This window comes from Vipera berus, assembly GCF_964194415.1.
Source record: "Vipera berus genome assembly, chromosome: 1".
Lineage (NCBI taxonomy): Eukaryota > Metazoa > Chordata > Lepidosauria > Squamata > Viperidae > Vipera > Vipera berus.
Genome location: NC_138202.1, coordinates 105,006,726 through 105,028,888, shown reverse-complemented (window position 1 = coordinate 105,028,888; position 22,163 = coordinate 105,006,726). Strand labels below are relative to the sequence as shown.

Sequence of the window (22,163 nt, the reverse complement as noted above, 5' to 3'; positions counted from 1 at the left end):
ATAATTGATGCATGCACGATTTAAGTCAAGATCCACATTTTCTGATCTGTGGTACAAAACTGTTCATATGTGCATCCATCTGCTGTAATCACTTATGCTTCCCCAGACTTAAGCCCTGCAACCTGGCATATTGCTCACTTGGTCCTTCAAGAGGAGGCATGCCCTCCATCCAGAATCTGTATGTTTCTGTCCAGGTGATCCTATTCACAGCATTTCTGCCTTGTCTTCATTAAGCTTCAGCTGATTCACCTTCATCAAGCTCAAAACCTCCTCCAGCCACTGGTTTGAGGTGGTAGAATTGGAGTCCTTTTAGACTGATCAGCGGGATAGTCGATGCTTTAAATTAAAAACAAAAAATAGTACTTTACCAAAACATGCATAAGTTTTAGGATGTTTTCCCCCCCTCTCCCATGTAAGCTCTTAGTTAAGGTAGAAATGTTCAGGTTATCTCCAGCACAATTCTCGATGGCTGATAGGAATGTGGAATCCCATTCATTTTTATCCACCATATACTAGGATAGGGGAAGAGGGTCACTACCTTAGACATGTGCTGTGTGCCAAGTCCCAGCCACTCAACTTTGCCCAAGATTGCATCTCTTAATTAAAGCATGGGGAAAGGGTTGGGATTCTAGCAAGCTCTGTGCTTACTTAAAAGTTTACTCTGTGACTTCAGAATGAAGCACTGAGGTGTAAGTTGGCCCCTTGGCATTGACTTTGGATGGGCACCTGGGCTTCTTCCCTGTCTGCCCTGTGATGTCATGGCATTTCCTGATTATAGTTCTTACTCTTCTAAAGTCTACTGCGGAGGTCAGTAAGGACTGTATTATTTATGACATGAAATGTAAAAACGTTTGAATTTTACATAGAAATATTGCTGGTGGAAGGGAGGGGGAATGGCATGCTTCATTTAATATGTGGTACTTCTTTTATGTTGATATTGATTTATATATGTCTGATTTCCAGTTTCAGACAATCTATGTATCTCTGGGATACAGTAAGCCTATGTATTCAACAGTAGTGCTATATAGTGTTTTGGATTTGATTGCAAAAAAGGTGCTTCTAAATATAAGAATACAAATGTAGCATCTAGTTTATCTATAACTCATTAAACCAGACATGATTTTTTTTCCTGGTATTGCATAGATCAGTGATGGTGAACCTTTTAGACACCGAGTGCCCCCTCTCCTCTGGGGAGGCTGCTGGTGAGGAGGGGGCCACGGGGGGAGGCGGGACTTGGGTGACGGCACGTGTGCCCACAGAGAGGGCTCTAAATGCTGCCTCTGGCATGCATGCCATAGGTTTGCCACCACTGGCATAGATGTTTTTCACAGTTGTCACATATCAGGACATGATGTTGAGGTTTTAAAGAGCTGTAGACTGCCTTGGTGCCTCCCTAGGTACCTAAGCATCTCATTGGCATTGAGTCCACATCATTTAACAGTCCTATTAAACTGTAGGATGAAGACATGCCAGATTGATTTTGTGTAAATGAGATTTTTTTAAAAAAAATCAGTAATCTTAACAAATACATAATAATCATTTTGCTTCAGTGACTTATTAATGTGAAGACCAAGCATGGGATCACCAACTCTCTATACAGAGTTATTCTATGTCAGAATGACGTTATGGGTCTACTAAAATGTGGAGAACAAAATCTGAGTTTTGGAAAAAGCTTGTGCTAGTAATGTTCATACTGCTAATGGGCCTTTTTGAATATGTAAAAATGTCTGGCTCACTGAAAATCTTACACTGATTTTGTCTAAGGAAAAGTAGGACTGTATTTGAAAATTGATGACATTGTCCAGGTAAAAGCTTTAGAACCTACTGTGTGGCAGAACAGTGTTTTGATTAATGGATGAATTTGGGAATCATGGTTGTTCATAACTGTGCACAAGTGTATAGATCTCTGCAGGAACTCTCATCTCTAGCTGCCTTTGAAGTGAAAATCTGGAGCGGGTGTTTTAATGTAACCTTTTGTTATTAATTTGCACTGGAGGTTGCCAGTTTTTTGATCTGAGAAATGGTGGGCTGCCTAGACAAGACCACATGATACTCTTGGCTTACATGCTGGAGTTGTCAGTATGTTTCTAGACATGATTCAAGATGCTGGCTCCCATTTATAAAGCTCTCTGTGGCATGGAAATTAGTTATCTGAAAGGCTACCTATCTTCCATGGTATCTATGCAGCAGGTAAGAGCCAACAATTGGCATGCTCTGGATGCCGCAGACTAAACAGTGTAATATTTTGGGATCCAGGAAATGAGCCTTCTCTATCATACCTGACCTCTGGAATGAGATACCTCCTGAGATCCAGCTGATTTCCATCCCGATGATCTTTTGGAAGGCCTTTAAAGACCTGGCTGTTCTTCCAGGTCTTGGAACAGGGTGGATGGAAGCCTTGTTAGATATTATCATATCTTCATATGTTTTGATATTAATGATCCAGATTTGCCACGTTGCTTATTTCCTTTGTATTTTTTATTTATCTTATTGTATTTGTTTTTATATTGTGTGCTGCCCAAAGTGAGTCTGAAGTTGGGCAGAAAGTAAAATAAAAGTAAAAGTAAAAATAATCCAGCTAGGTGGCAGCATCTAATCACCCTTATTTAGCTTATATTGAAAAGCTAATCAGTATTGGACATACTTATATATTAATAAGTGATTCCAGGAAACCCTAGACTGGGAATTTTTATTCTAGAATCACTTTAATCACAAAATTATTTGCTATTATCGTCAAATAAACCTTACTGATGTGTCCATAATGCCACCCAGACTTAATATTGATTCATACGTAGAGAGAAAATTGCCAGGAAAATGGGCTAAATGGAAAGGACACGTACTAATGCGCCCTCTGATGTGAATAGACCCTTTGGAAATTCAGATGACAGGATTGGAATTATGGTGCTCCTGCAACATTTGCAGCCATTAATGTTCTGATTGGTCTGTGATTGTGGATGTGCACAATATATTGCACTTCTGAATAGAAACCAGTAGACTTTATTCTCAAGAAGAATACACCCCATCTGCATTCTGCAGGGAGCCAGCTTGGAATAGTAATTAAGCCATCAGGATAGAAACCAGGAGAGTGTGAGTTCCAGTTCCACTTTAGGCATGAAGCCAACTAGGTGACCTTGGGCCAGTCCCTCTCTCTCAGCTCTGAGATGGAGGCAATGGCAAGCGACTTCTGAAATCTTTCGAAGAAAACAAGAAAAACTAATCTAGACAGTTGCCAGCCGTCAAAACTGACTTAAACGGTATCTGTTTGTCTACAAAAGAACTAATTAATTTGCTTGCAACAAGCCAACAATTCTTTGACCGTTGGGAGCGATCTTTTCCAAAGCATGCATCTGTTCTGGAGCATGTTACTACAAGATTATGAGGTGTCAAAGCATCTCGTTTTAGGCTCAGAGATACATTTTCTTGTGACCGATCATTGCATAGCTTAAATACAGGGTGGCTGTTGGCACCCAAAACTGCTCTTTCCTTGTTACAAAGCTGCAGCTGGGAGAACTTCAGTTAGTTACTTGATCCCAGGTTTCAGTTGCCTATATTTTAAATAATTTCCATTCTTTTGATTCATCATCATAGAAATGTGGTTTTCCTAGTGAGTGGAGGTGATTTCTTTTACTGTCTTTTATTAAGAGAAAAATAAATATATATTATCAGATCAGCTTTCTTGAATTATGTAACATGTAGAAAAGTGTTTATTTGCTAGTTGTCAGGGTACAGTATGGGTTTTGTTGTAGTCTTTTTCTGAAGTGGATTACACTGGGTTGCCCTCCAGAAATAATGCTGATAAATAAATAAATATTCTGTTTCCCAAGCAAGCAAATATGATAAAGAGCCTTGGTGGAGCAGTGGGCTAATGCCTCCTTAAGTAACACCAGCTGCCTGCAATTAGTGCAGGTTCGCATCCCACCAGGCTCAAGGTTGACTCAGCCTTCCATCCTTCCGAGGTAGGTAAAATGAGGACCCAGATTGTTGGGGGCAATAAGCTGACTTTGTAATAATGCCGCTTGGGGTGTGTGTGAAAGCCCTAACAAGCAGGCATATACATAGAATGAAGGCTACTGCTAAGCTTGTAAGCCGCCCTGAGTCTTCGGAGAAGGGCGGGATATAAATGTAATAAAAATAAATAAAATAAATAAATAAATAATCCCTACACTCAAGACACTGACATTTTATTTTCTTTGTGTTCTAACGTTCTCTCTCAAGCCTTGTAAGTTTTAAATTGCCTATCCTTCACCATACTTCATTTCTTTCCCAACATTTCTTCAAATAATTTCGTGCTTTCCACATTTGATAAGGCAATTCTTTGAACTTCCTAGATTTTTATTGATACAATGTTGTGATGTGGACTACATTTTCTTTTGGCTAGGGCTGTATCACTGGGCTTCTTCTCTGTATCCTGCAAATGCTATTATTTGTATAGGTACAGAGGGGAGGGAGGGAGGCAGAAAAAGCCCCCTTTATATACAAATGGCACAACACAAGAACAGTTTTGCTTCATACTGTAAGTTTTTTAAAAAGGGCACTTAGTAAAGGAGATCCATATCATGTAAGAAATCCGTATTCCAGACAGACAAACTTACCTCTGAGCTGTGATTTCACTGGCTAAATTAAAAGGCTGTTACACAAATTTTGTCTCATAGATGGTGATCTCATTTGGGAGCCTTTTTTTAAAAAAATAATTTGATGTTCAGGGCTAGTTAGTGAACCCTCCAAAATAAGGGCCTGGTAGAGCTGGTGGTTTTAGATGCTTTTGGCAAACACAGTCCTGGTTTCCCTTAACCCAGATTAGTGTATTTCTGCTAGCGTCTTACTTGACAGATTCTTTTTGTCATTTTTATTTCTTGTGTTCCATTTAATTCTATCGCAGGCAGTATTTCCCTTTGGGAATGAGTCTGACTCATCTTGGCAAGTCTAAATATAGAATAGTCGGAGTTGCAGGGCCATCATAGCATACATTTGTGTAATATAGTTTTGTTTGCTAGGTATTTCTTATAGGATCTCTTCTAAAAAGAAGAATTTCTTCCCCACTGTCATGAAGGGAAAACAAAAATGGGAGTGTGAAATAAAATATCTTTGGGATGCACCTCAGGCTGTACAATTCATCTAGACTCCATTCTTGCACTAGGAATAATAGTAATACCACCACTACTAGCAACAGATGGGTATTATCAGATCCATCTTTTACCTCTCCTAGTCTTTGAAGCAGACTGCTTTGGAAATCAGGAACTCTTTACTAGAGACAGGCCTTAATGGAGACATGTGAGGAGGGGAGTCTGGCAGCATCCAAAGTCCTCCCCATCTTCCCCCGCAACCTGTGCCTGGTTAAATATTTGATATTCTACATGCCTAGAGTCAATTTATTTCTTTCCACACAGTGGGAATAAATAGAAACAGCAACAGGAGAGAGGCAATTGGTGTTCTTTCCTATATTTTACTCAGACTGCCTGTGTCTAAGCAGGCCACAGAAAATGTCAAAATGCTCCAAGGTAAAAGCACTCTGTTGTTGGTTTGGGAGAGAGGTAGTTAGAATTGCTTTTTTAAAGGACTGTTTAATGAGAAAAGCGTTCTCCAGAAAAGTGAAGCTCTGTCAGTGAAGTTATTGTTTGTTCTTCCTTTGATCTTCAATCCTGAAAAAGGTAATCTGCAAAAATAAGCTCTTGGCTTGCCATTCAGACAACCTGTAATGTTCCTTGTAATATTCTTTCATTCTTGAATTTTTTCTAACTAATACTGAAAAATCAAATCTTATTTTACTGCTCTCTGTAACCAAAGGCCACCCCGATGCTTCTTTTATGATGTCACGCTCTTGTTATGTATTGTTGCTTTTGGTTGATCACATTGGCTCATGGCTGTGAAAGCTGAAGTCTATATAAGTGGAAAACATCCATATGAAAAAGGAGGCTATGACTGAGAGGCAATGTGATGTAGGAATTGAAGTAGGAATGAGGAGACCCATGTTCTACTCCACCCTAAATATGGAAGCATGCTGGTCATTTTTTCTAAGCCCACAGGTCTGTGGTGAGGAAGGAGGAAGAAAGCACTTTGTCTCAAGCTCCTGAACAGAAGGCATCTATAAATACAATTCTTACGATACCAGATACTGTGATTCTCTACTGCCTGTTATGACCTAGTGTCATGCCATTATTACATATCTATCTGTCTGTCTGTCTGCCTGTCTGCCTGCCTGCCTGCCTACTTACCTACCTATCTACCGTGTTTTCCCCAAAATAAGACCTATCCCGAATATAAGTCCTAGTTTGATTTTTACACATGCACCTAATATAAGCCCTACCCCCCAAATAAGCCCTAGTTTGGCAGGGGTGGGGGTGGAGCTGCCACACGCATCCCATACCCACTTACCTTTGGATTGCTGCAGCCAGGCATCCCACACCCTGACATCTGTCATGCCACTGCTCGACTTCTTCTGCAACTGCTTGTGGCAGGAAGCTGCGCATGCCGGTGCCACCACTCATGGCATGTTGTGCTGTGGCGCATGTGAGTGGTGACACTGGTGCAATGCACCACGTGGCCTCCTGCCACAAGCGGCACCAGCGCAATGCGATGCATGGCCTCCTGCCACAAGCGGTGGCACTGGCACGACGGTGTGATGCGATTCATGGCCTGCCTGGGTGGTGGCACAACATGATGTGCGGCCTCTTGCTTCAAGCGGTGGCACCAGCACAATGCGCCAGGTGGTGTCTGGCCACGAGCAGCCACGAGTAGCCGCAGAAGTCAGGCAATGGCGTAACAGGTGTCAGGGCATGGGAAGCCTGGCTGCTAAGCACATAAGTCATCCCCCCAAAATAAGACCCCTCTCTCTCTTCTCTCTCTCTTCTCTCTCTCTCTTCTCTCTCTCTCTTCCCAGGAAAAGGTACTTAAAAGATGTCACCTGCGTTAGTTGGCTGCTTATAGACTTTCTCGAAGAACCTGACGGTTCTGGTATTAGTGTAGGAAAGAGCTTATGTGACAGTGGCTTTCTAAAGTACTGTAGTGATGATAACAAGGACTGCCCTGGTCTTGCTTCCTTACGCATCCACAAAATCATTCTGAAGTGTAAATGATTTTGGGGCAGAGGGGAATGAATTGGGGCAACATGGTTGAGAGATCTGTAAACAGCTACATTCTATAAACTGGAGTCCAATAAACTACTCTGCAGTGAGGTCTTCTGAGATCTGTATGGCTCCTAACCTGATGACGTTCCCAAAACCCTTAAAAATCTGGCTATTTGCACAGGCCTTGCCGTCGGGTGGATGGGACTATCATGTTTGTGAGGTTTTATGCTTCTTTTGTTGTTGGATTGCCATCTTGTGATTATTTTGTAACCTGTTCTTTTTTTGGGGTTTTTAATATTATTTTATAGTTGGGAGCTACTCAGAGTTGGTTGGAGTCAGATGGCATCCAAATAAACAAAGAAACAAACAACTGATATTCCTTGTTTTTTGCTGAAGTCTGCTTCCGCTGCTAAAAGATGTATTTGTTGATAACAGTTGCATTTTTTCATCTTGGATAAGAATAAAAAATATACATCTTTTAAAAAGAAAAATGTTTAACTTCTCTTGGGCCACTATTTTCTATTTTAAAATGTTGTTATTAATATAATAACACAAGAGCTGAAGTTTATTTAACTTTTTTTTTAGAAATGATTTCTTATTCTTGAGACAATTATGTTGCCATGGAGAAGATATACCTTTAAATTTATCCTGTAAATATGTAAGGGAATGTCTCTTAATTCATTTGCCACTCTCACTTGTAGCTATGTCAGCCCTGTTTTCTGTTATTTTTGTTTTTACATATTTACTTTTATTTATAGGCAAGTTCTTTCTGTGATTGTATGTTGTATATTATATTTTGCTTTCTCTGGTGACACCTATTTTTTATGGTAGGCTGGAATGTTCTTATCTGTTGCAAACTGTCTTTTAATCTCTGTAGCCTGCGTGGAATAGCAGACTGCAAAGATGTATTAATACATTAAACTGCTACTTTATTTCCTTTTTAGAAAATGAAGATTTAACCTAATAATACATATCATTAATGATTTTTTTTTAAAAAAGGGAGATAATATGAAGCAATTAAGCTGCCGCTCTCCAGAGAGTTCTTGTTACAATTGCAGAAAGTTTTAACCATTGGCACTTTTCCATTGCAGAAAATGTTGAACATTCACATGGGTAGAATGGAAGACCTTAACAGGATCTTTGTATTCCTCCTCTCCTGGGAACAGTTTGCTTTTTCTGTGGAAAAAGATATGTAACAGTGTTATGACTTAGCTATCCTGTTACAAAGATCTCCACTGTACAGCTGTTCCCTTTCATTCTCGCTCGGTGGGGGTCTGTAGCCATTAAAATGAATTATCGAAATTTGAGATGAAGTCCCCTATTTGTTAGCTGCCCCTTCATATATCATGTTCCTATACTTTCAGGGATTAGATGCAGGCAAACTAAATTAAACAGATTTCAAAAGTGAGGGTGTTTAAAAAAGGGGGTGGACAATCCCGAGTCCTTAAAGGTTCTGCCTTGGTTGAGAGCTTAATGGCTTCTCTCATCTTCTTGTGAGTGCAGACTTGTGAGTTGTCCGCTCTCCCATGGTCTCTTCATAAGGAGCAGACAGGCTCTTGTCCTCTTTTTGTCCGGAGGGGTTCGGTTGGACCAAGCTCATTGCCAACCCATTGGCCATCCTCTGGAGATGTCTTAGCTCACCACTGCCTCACCTAAAATTTCAGGCAATGTAGGACATGTTGATGTATTTGGGGAAGCAGCCTAAAATGCTATGTGTTTATATTAGTTCACCAATTTCCTATGGAACCAACCCTTTTACTTTGGTCTCTGACCTTTTTGCCCTGCAAGTGGTTCTTTTTGGCTACAAAGAAGACTGGAACTCCAGTTTCCAGAGACACATTTTGTTAAAGAGCTGGTCATCTTTTCTGTCAAGGTGGCAGATATACCTAATATTCCCACCTCCTACTTTCTCCTCAGTAGCCATCCCATGAGGTGAGTTGGGCTGAGAGAGAGTGGCTGGCTGAAAGTCAACCAACTGGCTTTCATGATTAATTATACAACAATGCATGTGTGAGAATAAAAGGAATACTTTTTAAATGGTTCAGTATTGAGTAGTAAAGATGTGTGATGCCACTTTGGTTGCTTAATGAATTTTTGAACAAATACACGTGGAATTCTGGGAGTAACATTAGGGATGTCTGAGTTGATTATACAAATGTGCATGCACTTGTGCATGCAGATGTTGGCTGAAAATCCAAACGATCTTTAGTAAATATGGATCAGAGAATTAATGTTTTGGGAACCAAGATAGTTGTGCTTGACAAGATTGCAAGTTCTAAATAAAAAAATAGAGGAAATGGGTAGAATGTGGTAAAATGTGAATTAGATATGGGAAGATGAATGGGAAAAAATGAGATGCAGAAGGTACTATTTGGTCTCGTGCAAGGACTGACTGTTTTGTCCAAAGAAGCAAAAATGTAAGAGCATGTGTCTGCCTGCTTTGTTGTATGGAAATGACAGTCAGGTATATAAAGATGAACATAATAAATTGAATACAGTGGGATGCGGTACTTTAAAAAGTGTGAAAAACCAAAATGAGACAGGGCCAAGAATGAATAGATGCTGAATACACGTGAACTGAATACAAAAGTGGACAACTAGTATGGAAAAGTATTTGAGGTTGTTCGATTATCTAAATATAATAGATGAGGAACAAACTGAAAAACAAATATATGGAAAAGAATAAATGGATCAAAAGGAAGGCCACTACAGTTGTGGTTGAATTAAGTTGATTATATTATGAAAAAGAAAAGAAGTGTAAGAACTTTAAAGACACAAAAGGTAGTGTGCAAACTGTTGTATGAATGTGGGAGAAGGATGGTTTGCAAGGATAGTAAAGTATACAGAAGCATAGCAAATGATACAAATTAGTTTTGCCTGTGTTTCTTTCATTTATTTAACTTTTTGGCTAATTGTTTCTTACTCCCTCTTTGCACCAAGCACAACACTGATTACGATGAAAAGGAAGAGCTTGTAGGTATGTTTGCATGTAAGAACTGATATCTTACGTTGTGCGCAGGCGTCTCTTTAAGTAGCTAAACTGGATATTACTGCAGCTTGATGATTTTCATTCATACTTTAGATTATTGAAAGACATTGTTTTGGGTGGCCCATAAAAAAAGAGCATGACAGTGTCTAAACTGAAGGGCTAGTATTAAACAATTGTTCAAAATTTCTTTTACTTTTTGTTGCTGCTTACATTTTTATTTGCAGTCTTTAAATATATTGACAGGGTTGCTCTTCAGGGATGAGCAATCTAAAGACTTGCCGCCTTGTTTCTATAGCAACCCCGCATCTCTGTCCTTTCAAAATAGCAAGTATGCTGCAGGGGTATTAGATTGAGCAGAATTATGTTAACAATTGAGCATCTTTCCATTTCTAAGTCTTTGCACAAGAAAATGGGCTGTACTGGCACTTAAGAAAGAAAAGGGGAGAAATGTCTTTTCTCCTGGAAAACTAATTTTGTTTTAGACAAAAAGGCTGTTTATTTTTTAGGCTTAGGTTTCTTGGTAGAAGGAAGTAATTTGCTATTTCAGATATGATGTGCTCTTAAAAAGCACGAGAATAGCTGTGGGTTTCCAACAAGCTGACAGAATCAGTGCCTGCTGTCCCGTGTTATCTTCAGTGAATTGTTCTGTATTAAAAAAAACTATCATTAGCATTATATTCAGAACCTCAGCTAAAGATATACGGGCAGAGCAGATTTCTTGCACCTTGCATGCACTTACATTCACAACCACAATTATTTCAAGAGGCAAAAAACCTTCTGTAATTTTAGCCCTTTGATCTTCTGCTGTATTCAAAATTATTCTCATCTTTGGGTTAGCCAAAGTGCAGCACTGCAAGTAGTGCTGATCTTTCAGCTCATTTCTGCTTCTCCTTCTTTCAATCTTGGTTATTGTTTCATTATCATATTATAGGACAGGGAACTCTAAATTGTGTGGATTAATCATTTTCCTTGATTTTTAGCTTGAAAAGTATTTTTTACAATTCTTAAATCAGGGTGCTGATGGTAATGTAAAACTGGTAGATATTTATGCTGTACTTAAATACGTTTTTTAAACCCTGGGAAAAATATAAACCAATTTAGGCAAGCAAGAAGAGGATGCAGCTATAACTAGTTGCATTAAAATTGAGAAACTTTTATGAACTCAATCTGTCTAAGGGTAGAGTTATGAAATGAAATGAAAATAATCCTGAATAAAATTTGTATATTTGAGCTGGAGGTTGACAATTATTGTCCCAGTTTACAACTAGGGAGACCTTTGTCTGGTTGGTTTAATAATTATTTAAGCAGCCAAATTCTGAGATCCTAATGCAGGCGTGGACCATAAACCACATGCAGCCCTGGAGAGCTTGTAATACAGCCTCACGGTATTTATATAAAAAAAATAAAAGTTTTGTTATTTATATACGTTAACTATACTTTATATGCAGCCCAGAATAATTCGTCTTCATTCATTGCAGCCCAGGCAAGCTGAAAGATTGGACATCCATGTCCTAATACATATCCTCTGCGTGAATAAACTTAGGAAAAGAGAACATGTTTTCTCATTGAATTTCTGACATGCAAAAGTATCCCTGATAGAACATAAGAATAGTTTTTATTGTTCTATGTCGATATTCTCACTTCTGGTTTCAGATATACAGCCAAAAGAAAATAAACTGCTGAATCACCTGATATGAGAAGGAGAGACACACACAAACATGAAACATAGAGCCTTGGTGGAGCAGTGGGCTAATGCGTCCTTAAGTAACACCAGCTGCCTGCAATTAGTGCAGGTTCGCATCCCACCAGGCTCAAGGTTGACTCAGCCTTCCGTCCTTCCGAGGTAGGTAAAATGAGGACCCAGATTGTTGGGGGCAATTAAGCTGACTTTGTAATAATGCCGCTTGGGGTGTGTGTGAAAGCCCTAATAAGCAGGCATATACGTAGAATGAAGGCTACTGCTAAGCTTGTAAGCCGCCCTAAGTCTTCGGAGAAGGGCGGGATATAAATGGAATTAAAATAAAATAAAAATAAATAAAAATAAAAAGAGAAAGTGTCTCATACCAAGTACAGAGCACACTAAGTTACATCACAAGTGGTCCCTTTTGCATCTGAAGGCAGTGTTCATGTGGTTATTCCTATTTGCCAAATAGCAGCTGAATAACAAATGAGCTAAAAAAAAAGGGATGCGGTGGCTCAGTGGGTTAGGACGCTGAGCTTGTCGATCAGAAGGCAGTTTGGCGGGTCGAATCCCGAGTGCCGTGTAACAGTGAGCGCCTGTTACTCGTCCCAGCTTCTGCCAACCTAGCAGTTGGAAAGCACGTAAAAATGCAAGTAGGGACCGCTACGGTGGGAAGGTAACAGCGTTCCGTGCGCCTTTGGCGTCTAGTCATGCCGGCCACATGACCACGGAGACTTCCTCGGACAAACGCTGTCTCTTCGGCTTTGAAACGGAGATAAGCACCGGCCCCTAGAGCCGGAAACGACTAGCACGCATGTGCGGGGGAACCTTTACCTTTACCTTTGCCTAACAAATGAGCTCAGGAAGACCCTTTGAAACTTAGCATCCCACAAAACATTAACATCTTAGTCTCTTCTAACATTTCATCATTTGTGATATTAAACAACACCATAGTTAGAAGAAATTTCTCCAATATTCATTTTCATGCATGGGTAATAGATTGTTTTTTGCTTCAAAGAAGATCCATCAGTAACTTGATGGATGATATTTTTGTTTGTGATTCACAATATTTTTCCCCAAACCTTTTCATCTTGTTGCAGAGGCTGGGGAGCATATTTGGTACTTTGGGTCTGTTTTGCGAGCACTTTCACAAAATGGTTACAGGAGCTTCCAGATCAATCACAAAATGACCGTAATGTGGGACTAGCTCACTTCACAGGGTTGCTCTGCCAGACAAGATACCTGCTGTCTTTGAAGAATGTTCTATTGTGGATTCTTGCGTATCTTTATCCTTCTGGATATTAGTCATTAATTTCTCGTATGAAAACTTATAAAAGAGTCATTGAATACGAGATAGGTGGCAAATAAATTTTATAAACAAATTATAAATAAGTAATAGAATCCCATTCTAACTTTCCTTTGGCTTAACTTTAAAAACTACAAATAGAGAAGGATTGTTTACCCATTTTAAATGCCCAGGCAAAGAAAAAAGATTTAGACTCCACACTAAAAATATTGGGAAATAATTGCAAACATAGAGTCTGCTAGAAGAGGAACGCAGGGACACCACAAACTAAAGATCTATAAATGTTTCATTCTGGTTTTATAGCCAGTCCTTGACTTACAACTGGTGCTTTTTTTGTCATAGAACGCACCGGAACGGAATTCCGGCACCTTTTTTTGATGGATTTTTCCAAGTTTTAAAAGCAGCTTTTGAAAATTTGATGTTTGGTCCTCGTGGACATTTAGCTGCCTAAGAACTAGTCAGGCAAACCAGGTTTACCAGACCATATTGGGTTTTACTAAAACCAGCAACTCAGCCATTTCAGCCATTTGAGCCACCAACCATTATCTCCATTTCCAACTTTCTTCTCTTTCCTAATTGGGTTTCATTCCACTTCTAATGTGAGCATGGCATCTTTTACTGGTATAGCCCACCATCTACGAGAGCTTTTCCATGAGAGACAAAACTAACTCTTACTGTAATCTCTGTATCAGCAAAGTGAAAACAAACTCTTTTGTTTGGGTAAGAATAGGTCAGGGGTCGGCAACCTTAAACACTCAAAGAGCCACTTGGACCCGTTTCCCAGAGGAAAAAGAAACACTGGGAGCCGTAAAACCCGCACGCACACGTGCATGCACATGAGGAGGAAAGCTTGATTGAAGAGTTTAATTAAAAAGAAATAGAGGCTACTGTGCATGAGTTCTCTCTCTCTCTCTCTCTCTCTCTCTCTCTCTCTCTCTCTCTCTCTCTCTCTCTCTCTCTCTCTCTCTCTCTCTCTCTCTCTCTCTCTCTCTCTCTCTCCCTCCCTCCCTCCCTCCCTCCCTCCCTCCCTCCCTCTCCCTCTCTCTCCCCCCTTCTCTCTCCCTCTTTCCGATCTTCTGCTCACCTGGCAAGCTGGCTTCACACTGTTCTCTGATAAGCTGACACACATTCTTATTGGGCTGGCTCTCCTGCCCTTGAGAGCTTCTGCTTTCTGCTGCTTCCAGCTTCCTGTGGAGATGCAGCAAAGGCAGGAGCCCCACCCAATAAGCTTGTCAGCTTGTCGGAGAACACACACACACACACACACACACACACACACACAGAGAGAGAGAGAGAGAGAGAGAGAGAGAGAGAGAGAGAGAGAGAGAGAGAGAGAGAGAGGGCACCTCTCTCTGTCTCTCTGCAAATGGTGGAGGACGACTGGGAGCCACAGGTTGCCAACCCGTGAAAAAGCCGCATGCGGCTCCAGAGCCACTGGTTGCCAACCCGTGGAATAGGTGAAGGGTCAATAAGATGCCATGGTGGAACATAGGACCCTCCTCTTTTATGAAAAGGACTGGGACTTTCACAGGTGCCAGTGATACACAGTGTACAGATAGCTGTCTCTGGATCAGTTTCATATGAAGATAGAAAGGGAGTATAGCTCGGTGCTGGTTTTCTGCCTATTGCTGCATGGCACATTTAACGTGCAAGTCTTTTATTAGGAAGTTTCATTTTTTTCCTAATCAAACTATTAGTTGGTTGTCTGTCATTGTAGGTTTCTCTGTAATTTGAGAAAATGCCTCAGACAGGACCCTCCTGAATTCACATGAAGATAAAGTGAGGAAGTGTCTTCTGTCGAGATTGTTTTTTCAAATAAAACTGTCTTTAGACCTAATGGGATTGGTTGGTTAGTCTGACCTACCTTATAAGGCTGACAATAGCCTTTCGCTTAGTACCGTAAGTACTTTCTTGAAAGATATAAGATTGGATGCCTATCATCATTAATCTTTTGCCTTAACATAACTCCTCTGATCATATCAGAGGTATCAGCATGCAAAATAAATGGAAGGTTAAAATCTGACCTCTTAAGAGAGGATATAAAGCAGTTCCTAACTGTTGGGGGGGGGAAATTGCCACACGCAGATGTCTATGAGGCTTTTGTGTTGGTGGAAAAATGAGGTGTTCCATAATATTCCAAATATCCTAGGAATCTTCATGGAAGATGCATCTGTTGAATAGCTTGCATATTCTTTTCTTGTAGCTTAATATTTTGCTGCTCAACTATGTAACTTAAGTAATGTTAGAAAATAACATCTTTTAACTGCTGCATATGTTCTTCCCAGATAGAGCTTTAAATAAATATCATCCAGGTGAGCTTCCCAGTATTTCCCCTGGTCTGGAAGTATGTTGTCCATGAATCTCTGGAAGTTTGGAGGAGCTCCATTTACAGCTGAAAGGCATTTTTACAAACTGTTATAGTCCTTCAAGTGCAGAGAGGCATGGTGGCCCAGCAGCTTAATGATGCTGGATTTGTTGGCTAGAGAAGGCCAATTCCCTGCACTTCAGTAGTTTGAGCCTAACACTGCATGACAGAGTGAACTTCCCTTACTTGCCTCAGCTTCTGCCAATCTACCAGTCTGAAAGCATGCAAATGCAAGTAGATAAATAGGTACCACTCCAATGGGACTAACAGTGAAGGCAAGAAACCAACCCATGCCAGATCTGCCCAACTTGAGGCAAACAACTAGCACGCATGTGCGGGGGAACCTTTACCTTTACCTTTATGAAACAATTAACTCTCTTCTCTCAACCCATTTTCTCCAGTAGTTTGTAAGATAGACTTAGTTTTTTCATTCCTAAGTCTGTTTTGTAGTTAAAAAAGATCCCATTCTCTGGATCAGAGTAAATGGCCCTTACAACTTAGTTTGCAATTTACATTCCTGAATATCAGCAAAAGCAATACCTCTAGAAATTTCATTGCAGCTTTAATATAATGACATTCCTTGGTGTCTTGCACAAGTTTAAAATTCTCCTATGGTATGTCATAGGAGTTTATGCCATTTCCTCCTTTGTGTGACAATACTGTCCACTTGGTCTTTGGATCTGGAATTTCACTGGTCCATCCATGACAAGAATGCTGTTGGTTTTGTCCTATACAACATACATTCAACTTTAAAGACCTGAATCCAAGTGGATGTACAAATGCTTTAACAAACTGGATGGATTGGGGTTTGATCCATGAGAATTTCATCAGGGACTTCCTCACTATTGTACACTTGAGTAATTCATTAGAAATATCTTTTTGCTGTGACTGTGTAGAAGGAGTTTGTCTCTGGGCATTTAGTACCACAGTCTGAAATCACAAGTATATACTGATTTCTTCTTGCTGACTTTGGAAAAACCCAACTATAGCCATAACAGTTCTAGAAAATAAAGTAGAATCAAGGGGATTCTTTCCACAAGTGTCTTATATTATTTTTTTCCCTTAGGTTTTTTATACTGACATTTTTGGCAAGACTGACAATGAATTTTCTTGGTCAAAAGTATATATCCCTAAGCCTCATTAGAGATTTTTTTCTTTTCACATGTGAGTTGAGATTTTCACTGTCAAAATTCAAGAAACCTTTTATAAAATACTGCAGTCTGCTCTGCATTGTTTTCTGAATGGATCTCCTCATAACGTCTGTGAAACAAAGTTTCTCCACTACATCAACTTTAAGATGTGTGGACTTTAACTCCCAGAATTCCTTAGCCTACATGTTGCCTGGGGAATTCTGGGAGGTGAAGTCCACACATCTTAAAGTTGATGAGGTTGAGAAATACTACTATAAAGATCTCCTTTTTCACAAAGACAGCTGATGTAAACAAAACTGCTTCTTGCAATGATAAAAGATATTGCCTCCCTGGTGGTTGAAGTACTCCCCAAGATGCTGTTAGAAATTTGGTTTTTATTGTTCAGCTGAATTTTCTTCCCTGGAGAAATCTATTCAATACTAAATGTCATGTAGATACTTTAATGAATTTTTTTTTAAAGAATCATTTCATTTGTATTTTTCTTCGATGGTAAGTGCCAAAAAGAGCATTAGAATAGCTGAAATAATTCTCCCACAAGCAAATTGCTTCTGTTCAGACAAAGAGTTCCCTTTGGCATCAGATTATTTTAAGTGTTTGAGAATTTCATATGGAATTTCTATCTCTAAATATCACTAACAACCAATCTTGGTTCTTGATCTGACAAAGGATAGAGAAGATATCATGGAAAATAGTGAAATGTTATGTTAGCAAAATTGGATTGCAATTATAATTAGTCACACCACACATTATTCTCTTTTTAACTGAACAATTACGAATGATCAACAATGTAATAATCAATTCAATTGCAGTCCCTACATCGTAATTTTTAATCCCTGTGAAGGCCTATAAATTGGTATAGGTAGTCCACAACGTATGACCACAATTGAGCCCAAAATTTCTGCTGCTAAGTGAGACAGTTGTTAAGTGAGTTTTGCCCTATTTTATGACCTTTCTTTGCCACAGTTGTTGAGTGAATCAGAACAGTTGATGGTAACACGGTTGTTAAGTGAATCTGGTTTCCCCATTATCTTTGCTTGTCAGGAGGGCACAAAAAGGGATCACATGACCCCGAGACACTGCAACCGTCATATATATGAACCAGTTGCCAAGCATTTGAATTTTGATCATGTGACCGTGGGGGATGCTGCAATGGTTGTAAGTGTGAAAAACAGTCATAAGTTACTTTTTCAATGTTGACGTAACTTCAAATGGTCACTAAATGAATAGTTGTAAGTCGAGGACTACCTGTATACCTTCTTTTTCTTCATTTTTTTTTTAGGACGGCACTCAGCAAAGTTAGTGAGCTTTGCTAAATACAATTCATTAGGATTTTGGATGTTACGATTTTTCACTGCTTTAATATGCTGATTTTTTTCTTTTTTCTTCTTGCTTAGGTAATCAGTGTCTTTCCTGGGGATGGAACGAGCACGGCATGTGTGGCAATGAAACAGAAGAAAATGTTTGTCTTCCTCAGCCTGTGGGAGCTCTTAGTTCTGCAGAGCTGCTTTCAATTGGATGTGGCGCTGGACACTCCTTAGCATTTTGTGGTTTACCAAGCTTAGATGTAACACTGTAGAACCCTCTGCACAATTTTAATTTCATTTTAAGGCAGGGGGCTCCAACGTTGGCAACTTTAAGACTTGTGGACTTCAACTCCCAGAATTCCTCAGCCAGCAAAGCTGGCTGAGGAATTCTGGGAGTTGAAGTCCACAAGTCTTAAAGTTGCCAAGATTGAGGACCCCTGTTCTAAGGTTTATGCTTAGTTGATAAATGCAGTTAATGTCAAAGCAATTCAGTCATACTGTATGTAGCGATGGCAAGATTATCCATATTATATACTGACAGTCATTTTGCCGGGTTCATATTTAAAAGGAGGGAGATTTTTTTTTGGGGGGGTGCTTTTATTTGAGGGGGCAAAATATGAAAACATTTAGGTGTGATGAAATGAAATAGGATGTGCTTTATTTATTGTCAAGCATGAAAAAAACAGATCCACACGTAAAGGTTCTAATTAAGTGATTTATTACTACAGCCTATACATAGGAATATCTTCATATTAAGAGTTAGCACCTGGACAGAACTAGATAAGTGGTCATGGCATTCAAGGGGGGAGGGTTGGACTTAGTTCGCTTGTGGCTACAAAATGATTCTAAACTGAGGCCTAGTTTAACTCTTTCCCCTGGCTCTGCCAGTCTCTTCCCTACATTTATTGATATCAAGCAAATGATTACCTCAGGTAGTCCTCGCTGAATGACTGCCCTATTTAATGACTCTTCAAAATTACGATGGTGCTGAAAAAGTAACTTTATGACCAGTCCCTGCCCTTGCAACTGCAGTTATGGGAACTGCATCCTGCAGTTATGGGATCCCCAATTGTACACTTCATAGCCAGCTTCCAACAAGCACAATGAAGAAGCCAACAATAAAATTACAACTCACAATCCTGATGTCTTTCTTAAAGACTATGTTGCTTAGCAACAGAGTTGTTGTTCCTAATTATGATAATTAAGTGAGGACTACCTGTCCAGTTTTTATCCAAGAAAATATAGTAGAGCATTATTCTCAATATTGAGGATTTATAATTGGACTATACTGTTTCATCAATACAAATGCCATCAGATATGGAGACTTTATCACCTGGGGACTTCCAGGTGACAAAAATGCTGGATAGATGCATCTCTGAAAGCGCAAGGATGCTAAGGATGGAATTCTGCCTGCCGGTGTGGTTGTTCTTACAAAATTTCTTCAGACAAAGAAAAGCTAAAAAAATTGCCCTTGTGTGCTCTGGATGGCAGTTCCTTATGAGGAAGCCTATAGCAGCCAAAGGATTCTGCAGGCACCTCATGAGTAAAAAATACATGGAGCCAAGGAAGATGTGATTTGCAGACTCAATAGAGCTGCAGGGGTGTCAAACTTGTGACATCACGTGACATGTCGCAATGTATTGCGACTTTTTCCATTGCCAGCAGTAGGGGTGGGTGAGGTTTCGTCATGACGCATCCGGCCTGTGGGCCGGCAGTTTGACAACCCTGCTTTAATAGATACCAAATCCCACTTTCTTAGGCACTTTGGATGGTAACTATTTAATAACTAAAGAATTCTCGGGAGTAGTAGTTTAACTGGAACTTCTGTGTTTAACAGAAAAAGAACAGAAAAAATCTTCAGGAATTAACTTGCAGCAAAAAGCACATTAAAAGCTTGGACTATAAAAGTTTTAAACAAATATAGGAACCAGTGGTATTTTTTTAAATTTTATTATTACTAGGTTCCTATATAAATAGAGGAGGGGAATGTGAGGAGAGTAGAAGTAGCTGAAATGGCTAAATTGACTTGTCTAATTAAAGAAGGAACAACAATTATTTTTTATGAAAGAGTGGAAACCCTTTATGGACTTTTTGCTGCAAATGGACAAAAATGGTGATTTGGGGATTTACTGATTAAAAAAGGTTGTTTACAGGAAGATGGGATCCAAAATATATAATTTCAGAGGCTGGAAATGGTGAATAATCATGCTAGTAATGGTTTGCCTTCAGAAGTTGTGGGTGCTCAATTACTGGAGGTTTTTAAGAAGAGATTGGACAACCATTGGTATAGGGTCTCCTGCTTGATCAGGGGGTTGGACTAGAAGACCTCCAAGGTCCCTTCCAGCTCTGTTATTCTGTTTTATATATTCTGTTTTTTTTCTGCAAAGAAGATTGGGAGTTGTTTCTTTAGATATCTTTCTTCTTCTTTGTCTCACTTTTTCATTTTTTTTATATCTTACATAGAAGCATACATACACATACATAAGCAATCAAGTACTTTATGTACTAGAGACTACGTTACCACTACTCATAGTTCCTTGTTGACATTACCTCTCTACGTTTTATTGCCTATTGACTGAATGTTTTGCTGGGTCACAAATTCAGATGGTATTTTGAAAGGCCTTTGTGAATTAGTTCAATATCTAAGCTACAGCACTAGATACAAAAATACTTTTCCTGAGTCTTCCTCCTCCATTCTTTATTTTAATCCTGGGTTGAATGCCCATCTCCTGGGGTGTATTTTATAAGTCAGACTTCTGAATATATTAGAATTATGCAGCCCTTTTGATTTAGTTTCAGCAAATTTTTTGACACACCGATTTCTGTGAGCATAGCACCTGCCTACAGCTCTTTGAAACCTTCATGTCTTTTCTCAGGATTCGATGGATACCTTGTGAGAGATAGGGGAAAATATGGCTGCTTTAAAGAGTTGCAAGCAGGTGCCACATTTGTTCTTGTAGTATCTCGAGCGGGTTCCCGATCAATAAGGACAGCAGACTTGGTAGATTTCAGCTGGTTTATTTCGTCTCCTCAGGAACGCTGACAGTGTGTTTAAAACCCTCCTTTTATACTATAGCTGGCAAGTCTTCGCCCAATCCCCAGCCAAGGATTCTCCCACCGCTTGTGTTTTTAACCAATAAGCGGTGACCGCGTGTGGAGCTGTCAACTCGCAGCTGTCAGCGGTAACCGCATGTGGAGCTATCAGCTGTCAGAGGGAGCTGTCAAACCTGCGCTGTCAAACCGCAACTGTTAAATGCACTTTTTAACTATCATACATTACACCCTTCCCCCTGCAATTAAACAATAACTATTTACAGAATTCTTGTTGTACAGTGTTCATTTCAGCCGGACTCTTGACCCCCAGACCATACATAGTCTTTTAAGTATGCTGGTGGCCTTCTTGTCCTGACGGGGCATCTCAGGGAATCGTCTGCTGTACCTTCCCTGGCTGATGGTGTTGTAGGATGTAAGGGATTCATAGCCATGGAGTTTTTGCTGCCCTGGTGACTTAGGGCAACATTGGGGGTTACCCCTATCTGGGGGTTTTCCCCAGAGTCTGGAAGGTTTTCTAGCCCATCTTGCTGGGGCATTTGCTGGGTGTTGGGGGCAAGGGTGACTGGTTCCTCTGGAGATGGTTGTCCACCAGGGGCTTGAGGCTGGTTACTTAACCCCCTTTTCCTTAATTGATCTATGTGCCGTCTAAACTGACAGTCCCCTTCCCCCTCAACAAGATAAGAAATAGGCCCAGTGCGCATAATAACCACCCCCGGTAACCATTTGTTCCCCAGTCCAAAGTTCCTGGCCCACACATAATCCCCAACATTGAATTGTCTTGGAGGAACTGGTAGTTCTGGTTCAGCTGCCACCCTGTCAGGGTGCAATCTGTCAGGTTTTGTGACCAGTCGGTGGCCCCAACGTAACTCTGCAGGACTCTTGCTGGTGGCTGTGCAGGGGGTAGAGTGCTGGGCTAAAAGAAACTGTGCCAAACATTGGTGCCAATTGCCAGTGATGATGCAGTGTAAAGCATCTTTAGTTGTTCGGACCATGACTTCAGCCAGGCCGTTAGTGGATGGCCAAAAGGGAGCAGAGGTGATGTGTTTAATCAAATTGGCCTTGGTGAAAATCTGGAAATTGGCAGAAGTAAATTGTGGCCCATTATCTGAGACTATCACATCAGGGAGACCATGTGTAGTGAAGAGCCCCCCTAAGCACTTGTACAGTGCTGGCTGTGGTTATATTTTTAACTGGGATCACCTCTAGCCACCTTGAATAACTATCAACTACAATGAGAAATAGCTGCCCC

General features: G+C 40.1%; 1 protein-coding gene across 1 annotated transcript in view; it reads left to right on the top strand.

The window, feature by feature from the left end:
- The window catches only part of SERGEF (secretion regulating guanine nucleotide exchange factor), a gene marked incomplete at its 5' end in the record, with an annotated part of 82,097 nt that extends 60,998 nt beyond the window's left edge, over positions 1-21,099 (top strand). The window contains one exon of the mRNA XM_081315338.1: positions 17,951-21,099. Within this exon, the coding sequence (XP_081171464.1) occupies positions 17,951-18,132 (182 nt within the window). The 3' untranslated portion in view covers positions 18,133-21,099. The remainder of the gene's footprint in view (positions 1-17,950) is intronic.
- Positions 21,100-22,163: the final 1,064 nt, after the last annotated feature.